The sequence below is a fragment of the Electrona antarctica genome (genome assembly GCF_951216825.1).
Source record: "Electrona antarctica genome assembly, chromosome: 15".
In the NCBI taxonomy this organism is placed as follows: Eukaryota; Metazoa; Chordata; class Actinopteri; order Myctophiformes; family Myctophidae; genus Electrona; species Electrona antarctica.
Genome location: NC_136796.1, coordinates 2,438,357 through 2,446,297, shown reverse-complemented (window position 1 = coordinate 2,446,297; position 7,941 = coordinate 2,438,357). Strand labels below are relative to the sequence as shown.

Genomic DNA, 7,941 nt, shown 5'->3' with positions numbered 1-7,941 from the left:
TTGAACCGACACTCGACATGTGATTCAAATTTGGGGTGGATTGAACTTTCTGTTCCTTATGTGTCGCATTCTTTGTAAAATAATAATAATAATAATAATAATAAAGCTTTATTTATATAGCACCTTTTAAGAACAAGTCACAAAGTGCTTAACAGAAATATATAGAGAAAAACATGGATCAAAAAGGCATAGAATACAATAGAAGAGATTTGTCGATAGAACATAACAGAAGATAACAATAAAAAATAAATAAAAATAAAACAATGCAGCTCTGTAAAAAAGAGTCTTTAGGAGCGATTTAAAATGCGACACAGACTCGGCAAGCCTGATCTCCAGGGGCAGGGCGTTCCAGAGTGACGGTGCCCGGATCGCAAATGGCCGGTCGCCTACAGTTTTTTTGCAGCCAGATTTTATGGTCAGAAGGGCCGTTCCGGATGATCTTAGTACACGAGCTGGCTCGTAAGGGTCGAGTAGGTCAGATAAGTATGCTGGAGCAAGGCCGGATCTAGCTTTGAATGTGAATAAGAGTATTTAAAAAAATACTCTACTACACACAGTCAAATAGGCCACTCCCACTAACTTTGGAAGCCAATTGCGGCCGAACGGTACAGACTATCAAAATCTGCCTGTGGTCAATTGAACGGATAGGTCCAGAGATCATGTGTACCGATTTGTGCGAGATTTGGACAAAATCTGTAGGAGGGGGAGCAAAAAGAGTGTTTTGAAGAAAATGCATTCTAGACGGAAATGGGCGTGTATGGGGAGATGTGTCATGACCCAAGGAATCCATGGAAAAGGTCATTTTGATTTTACGGCATACGGTTCAAGAGTTATAGGCCAAAACGTAAAGTGGCCACCATGAGGTCGACTCATGGTGGTACAGTAGAGGGACTCCCACACTGTACCTATCATTTCTCAACCGTTTCGGACGCGGGGCGGCACGCCGGAACCGGCCCGCCGGAACCGGCCCGCCCCCCCTGGACACGTTCCTGGGGGTCTGGATGTTCCGGGGACCCCAGGGGACCGCCGGGGACCCCCACATGGTAACTCTGTCATTTCTCTACCGTTTCGGATGCGGGGCGGCTCGCCGGAACCGGGCCGGCACCCTGGGTGCGTTCCTGTGGATCTGGAACTTCCGCCACCCCCCCCCACACACACACAGAGTTGCACCACGCACTTCACACGGGTGTGATTTATTTAAATGGCCAGGGCTCCCTTAAAGATATTTTGTAGTGGATTTTATCTATGAAAGGTATACAAAAAAAATAGCATAATTCTCTCCCGATGTTACCGGGTGAAATAACTGCAGCAATATTACGGTTCTTCAGTCCATGTTTATTCATTTACAGTAAGATTACAAACACGTCTTCTTCAGCCTTAATTCATTCTTACACAAAGACATTGTAAATTATTACGTGAAATGCATATTGTTGCTGTCAGTCGGGCAGAAACCTTCCATACTTAAAACTTGAATCCTAGAGGGGTTTTTTATTTTTGTTTGTTTGTTTTGTTAATTGATACCCTACTTCAGCGGTCCCTAAACCTTTTTGGCCGTGCACCGTTACCTCCTCACCTGACTCATTACAAATATTTAACCAATGAAAATAACTTCAATGGAAGGGAACACAGGTTCTTTCCTCCCATTTCCCTGAAAAGTAACGGTTTTGAACAACAACCTCCCTCCTCCCGACAGTGGTTAAACCTCTCGTCACCACATTCAGCACATTCTAACTTTGTGTGTTCTTTTCGTAAAAGATCCACAAGCTCGAAGCGTTTTCAGCTCCTTGACGTGCTGCCTTTATTGTTCGAATTTGAATCCGGAAAGTAACAGTTTTGGACATAATAATAATAACAACAATAATAATGAGGTTTCCACCCAACAGACGAAATACTGGTTGTGAATCAGCGCTGAATTTGTTTTGTTCCTGAGCTATATGTATACCGCTGTTTCCCATCACAACACCACTCACCTCTACTATACCCATCTGTACAGTACACGGTTTAAGAATCGTTAAGGTGGTTGCACACTGGTGCGTTTTTTTTCTCAGCTGTGCTGCGTTTTGCGGATCCGAAAGTAGTAGGATATCACTACAGTAGCTGTCAGCCTGTCACCATCACCCCACTAGACACTAGACAGTAGGAGGCTATCACTAGCTGTCAGCCTGTCACCATCACCCCACTAGACACTAGGAGGCTATCACTAGCTGTCAGCCTGTCACCATCACCCCACTAGACACTAGACAGTAGGAGGCTATCACTAGCTGTCAGCCTGTCACCATCACCCCACTAGACACTAGACAGTAGGAGGCTATCACTAGCTGTCAGCCTGTCACCATCACCCCACTAGACACTAGACAGTAGGAGGCTATCACTAGCTGTCAGCCTGTCACCATCACCCCACTAGACACTAGACAGTAGGAGGCTATCACTAGCTGTCAGCCTGTCACCATCACCCCACTAGACACTAGACAGTAGGAGGCTATCACTAGCTGTCAGCCTGTCACCATCACCCCACTAGACACTAGACAGTAGGAGGCTATCACTAGCTGTCAGCCTGTCACCAACACCCCACTAGACAGTAGAAAGTAGTATCTATCACTAGCTGTCAGCCTGTCACCAACACCCCACTAGACAGTAGAAAGTAGTATCTATCACTAGCTGTCAGCCTGTCACCATCACCCCACTAGACACTAGACAGTAGGAGGCTATCACTAGCTGTCAGCCTGTCACCAACACCCCACTAGACAGTAGAAAGTAGTATCTATCACTAGCTGTCAGCCTGTCACCAACACCCCACTAGACAGTAGAAAGTAGTATCTATCACTAGCTGTCAGCCTGTCACCAACACCCCACTAGACACTAGACAGTAGAAAGTAGGAGGCTATCAGTAGCTGTCAGCCTGTCACCAACACCCCACTAGACAGTAGAAAGTAGTATCTATCACTAGCTGTCAGCCTGTCACCAACACCCCACTAGACAGTAGAAAGTAGTATCTATCACTAGCTGTCAGCCTGTCACCATCACCCCACTAGACACTAGACAGTAGAAAGTAGGAGGCTATCACTAGCTGTCAGCCTGTCACCAACACCCCACTAGACAGTAGAAAGTAGTAGGATATCACTACAGTAGCTGTCAGCCTGTCACCATCACCCCACTAGACAGTAGAAAGTAGTATCTATCACTATCACGTGATTGCCATAAAGTGAGGTCAATTTATTTTTACTTCCTCCACAAATCACTCCGATATTCGACCGGGAGAGAAAAAAAACGCACCAGCTGGTGTGCAAACACATTAACGATTTAATTCAGAGAATCTCCGAGTTAAATACGTATGTACATGACGTACGGACGGAGAAAGAGAAAGTTTATGCAGTCCGCTCGATTAATTGCGTATTTGTGCGATAAAATCCATTGTTAAAATTGACCTGCAACTAAGGGTCCTTTCACCCTTTTGTTTTTCCTCTCGCGTGTGTGTGTGTGTGTGTGTGTGTGTGTGTGTGTGTGTGTGTGTGTGTGTGTGTGTGTGTATGTATGTGCGTGCGTCACTCAGGCCGGTGTGTGAGGTTAGTTCTGATAGGTAGTGTGGTGTCTATCCAGTGGTTTGGGTTCTCGATCATGGAGTTCCAGACAGACACCTCCTGCTCTGTGGAGTCCATCCAGCTGACGTCCTGACCGTAGCTCTGACCTGCAAGCACACGCATGCACGCACGCACGCACGCACACACACGCACACGCACACACACACACACACACACAAAAATGTTAGATTTTTGGAAATTATGAATCAATTTTGAATCGTTCATAACGGGAATCGCGATTCTAATTCAAATCGTTTTTTGTGGACACCCCTAGTGTCTATAACCCCCTAAACCCCTCCTCACCTGTCCCGGGGCTGAGCCGCATGCCTCCAGGCAGTGTCTAATAGGGCTCTATAACCCCCTAAACCCCTCCTCACCTGTCCCGGGGCTGAGCCGCATGCCTCCCAGGCAGTGTCTAATAGGGCTCTATAACCCCCTAAACCCCTCCTCACCTGTCCCGGGGCTGAGCCGCATGCCTCCCAGGCAGTGTCTAATAGGGCTCTATAACCCCCTAAACCCCTCCTCACCTGTCCCGGGGCTGAGCCGCTTGCCGCCCAAAGTCCCAGGCATTGTCTATAACCCCCTAAACCCCTCCTCACCTGTCCCGGGGCTGAGCCGCATGCCTCCAGGCAGTGTCTATAACCCCCTAAACCCCTCCTCACCTGTCCTGGGGCTGAGCAGCATGCCTCCAGACAGTGTCTAATAGGGCTCTATAACCCCCTAAACCCCTCCTCACCTGTCCCGGGGCTGAGCCGCATGCCTCCAGGCAGTGTCTAATAGGGCTCTATAAACCCCTCCTCACCTGTCCCGGGGCTGAGCCGCATGCCTCCCAGGTAGTGCGTCTTGAGGCCCTCGCGGTGCCAGACGGTCAGCTCGGCGCAGGCCTCGGCCAGGTCTCCGTCGTGGAAGCCGTCGTACACCATGGTGTGGTTGTAGGTGGGGCTGATGGAGCGCTTCACCATGCGCGTCTTCTGGCCGCTCTGGCGGCTGGCGTCCGGCAGGATGTAGCTGGAGGAGGAGGAGGAGGTGGAGGAGGAAGAATAGGTGGAGGAGGAGGAGGTGGAGGTGGTGGAGGAACACAGTGAGATTAAACCCATTTAGACCTGAGCTCGATTCTACAAAAGTTTCTTCTAAAATCGTGAGGGTTTTTCCTGAAAAACCCTCATGTTTGTATATGTCAGTGGTGCTCAACCTTTTTCGCCAACACATTTTCATGATTTTTTCAAAAATAGCAGACCTGAGCTTGTAGATCTGCCATTTTTCTAAAGTACAACATAATGCTTCCAACACCAAAAGGGGTTCCCGTACAGAATGGGTTAAATGGTGAGGAAACGCAGAAAAATAATTACGCGGATTATATATTCAATCTGGCAGTGAATGAGTTCATGTAACGATTTAATACTTTGTTGCAATGTTTTGTTTGTTTTTTTGTTTGTTTTTATCCCACGATTTTGTAACCCATTTTTCACCCCTGTGTCAATTATCTAATGTGATCCTGGGCTCTACACACCCTCCGCCAACCTAGTCCCCATATATGGGGGACATGGGGAGAGCAACGGACTTGAACTCATGCTTCCTTCATGCCTGAGTGTCCAAGTTGCTCCTTTACACCTGACAGGGGGGAGTTTCCCTGGTTGGACGTAGCGCGTGGAAGGAACACGTTATTCCAACCAGTTCCTTTCCCCTCCATCAGGCGCCCCGGCTGGCCAGGGGGAGGCAGTTTAGAGACCAGGATTACTGCATGTTTTTTGTGAGGGTACCTATACTACCCTAGGGGACACGGGGAGAACATGCAAACTCCACACAGAAAGGCCCTTTCGCCAACCCCGCCTCGGGTATGGGCACTGATGACGCGGAGGAGGAAACACGCCTCCAGCACCAGCGTCCCGAGCGGGAATCAAACCCAGGACCTTCTAGCTGTGAGGCGACAGCACTACCGACTGTGCCACCGTGCCCCCTCTTTGTTGCAATGTTGATTTCATAGTAAAAAATGACGATGAGAAATGTCTGTCGATTGTCTTTTTTCACTATTATGACTAAAGCTAAAGACTACACTGACAATTATGTCAACAACTAGACTAAAAGGGACTAGTGGAGAAGAGATCCAGCAAAACTAAAAAGTCATTTTATGTTTGGTTGCATGCTGGAAAAAAAGCAGATCTACAAGCCATTAGACGTACAGTAGATCTGCTATTTTCAACATGCAACCAAGTGTAAAATCAGCCACTATACAATCATGCCATCAAGGAGTTTATAGATCTGTTGTTGGCACTCGGCACCGTTTAACAACAGCGGATAAATCAAAGCCTAACACTGCACTCACGCTATGACAGCCATTTATTTATTTATGACGGGTTATCTATCCAATCTTTTCTCTTTCTGTCAGGCAGTGCGCTCTGCACCATGTCAAAACCATTCAACCACCAGCTCCGCATTATCCGAATTTAATTATGCCCAGTATCGAATGTCTTATTTTTCTTTCCCCCCCACCCCCCCCCCCCCCCCCCCCCCTGAAACTGAAACTCTCAGAATTCTTTGAACTAAACTACAGTTCCCGTAAAGTAATGGCGTGTCATGTCACGGCCCGGAGACCTTGAAAGCGAGAGAGACGGGAAGGAACCTGAAAAAGAAGTTAACTGTCTCTTCCAGGACAGAATGGACTGGAGGAGCCTCCTGTTTCCCGCAAGCGGAGATACGGTTTTTGAGAGAAGAGCAGAGAAGAGAAGAGGAGATCATGACACCCGAGTGTTTGCCTCACAAACGGGAAGACATTTGAAAATGTCAACAGACTGTGTGTGGGCGGATGAGCACGCTCTGTAATTAAAACGAAGCTTTTGCCACGTCCTCGGCCCTTAAGTTACTAATGCTTGTGTATTGTCCTCCAACGTCTGGCATTTGGAAATCACAGCCAAGTCTATGGACCTTTTTTCACGTTTGTTTAGAGCACAATGTTTGTTTAAAAGGAGTGAGGCCTCCCCAAAACTTCACACGAGTGCGATTCTTTTCTTTCAAACTTTGAGAATTGTTTTCTTGAGAATGTTGTTTTCATTGTGATACTGATGATGATAAACAGGAACATGGTTCCATTGATCCAACCCTTAAGAGTACAGTAGTTCACCCCAAAATTGACTTTTCATGAAGCCTTGAATTCATGGAGATTTTTGAGCGGTGCCAAAACCACTCCAATGACTGGCCGTGTGTGTCTGTATGTTATGAGTACGAACAGCTGCAATACCGCTGGCAGCCAGTGGTGCTGTTGAGCAGCCTGCATCGCTCAGTTCACACGGGTGTGATATTTTGTTTTTGTCGCATTCCTTAGCCAATAATTTGATGACCGGCTCATATGGGCGTGACATCGTCATACCCGGAAGTTATGCGGGAACGCCTACTGAGTGGCAAACAACTACTTTCCGGCCTTGACAGCCCATTCATCCATCCGATTGCATTAAAGGAAGCTTGCCTCATGTCATTTCCAGTACGGGTCCCTCTCTCTCTGTGAACGCGTTGTGAGCTCTTTACGGAGGCTATTTTCGGCATGGCTTAAACATCGGAGCCACGCCATTTCCCATGTGGAATCCCCGAGATCCACATGATTCGATTTGTATTGACGCAACAACAACAACAATGGCTTCTATTTCAGCAAGATAACTCTCCACACGGGAAGAGAAAGGCTGTTACCAGATAGCCTCTCCTCTCTGCATCTAGAATCTAACTGCTCTCACCAGACAGCCTCTCCTCTCTACAGCTATAGAATCTAACTGCTCTCACCAGACAGCCTCTCCTCTCTGCATCTAGAATCTAACTGCTCTCACCAGACAGCCTCTCCTCTCTGCATCTAGAATCTAACTGCTCTCACCAGACAGCCTCTCTGCATCTAGAATCTAACTGCTCTCACCAGACAGCCTCTCCTCTCTGCAGCTCTAGAATCTAACTGCTCTCACCAGACAGCCTATCCTCTCTGCATCTATAGAATCTAACTGCTCTCACCAGACAGCCTCTCCTCTCTGCATCTAGAATCTAAAGCAGGTCCTCACAGACACATCCTTGTACGTTTATACCACACGAACCCTAGTTTCTCTATTCTGGGCATGTCACAATTAGGGGTGTGCTGAAATATCAATATGGCGATATATATCGATACGTCCTCCCGCGATAAATAATCGATATTGATTATTAAAATATCGATATCGGGAACCCCCCCCCCCCCCCCCTTTTCTTTTTTTTTTTTTTTTATTTGAAATGTTGTTCAAGTGATGAACAACATGTTTAGAAAAGGAGGAAATGACAGCTAAAATAAAGCAAATCCCACTCAGATTCCACAGCAACCAGAAGTACTGAATTACTGGATGGTGATTTGTCCAAA

General features: G+C 47.2%; 1 protein-coding gene across 4 annotated transcripts in view; it reads right to left on the bottom strand.

Moving 5' to 3' along the window:
• Positions 1-1,314: 1,314 nt before the first annotated feature.
• Positions 1,315-7,941, bottom strand: part of LOC306938828 (synaptotagmin-like protein 1) — a 53,493-nt gene continuing 46,866 nt past the window's right edge. For 3 of the 4 annotated variants that reach the window (XM_079523149.1, XM_079523150.1, XM_079523151.1), the window contains 2 exons: positions 4,381-4,586; positions 1,315-3,685 (listed from right to left, as the gene is read on the bottom strand). In XM_079523149.1, coding sequence (XP_079379275.1) covers positions 3,543-3,685; positions 4,381-4,586 — 349 coding nt within the window. In that variant the 3' untranslated portion in view covers positions 1,315-3,542. The remainder of the gene's footprint in view (positions 3,686-4,380; positions 4,587-7,941) is intronic. The other variant, XR_013791776.1, reaches the window with a different exon arrangement.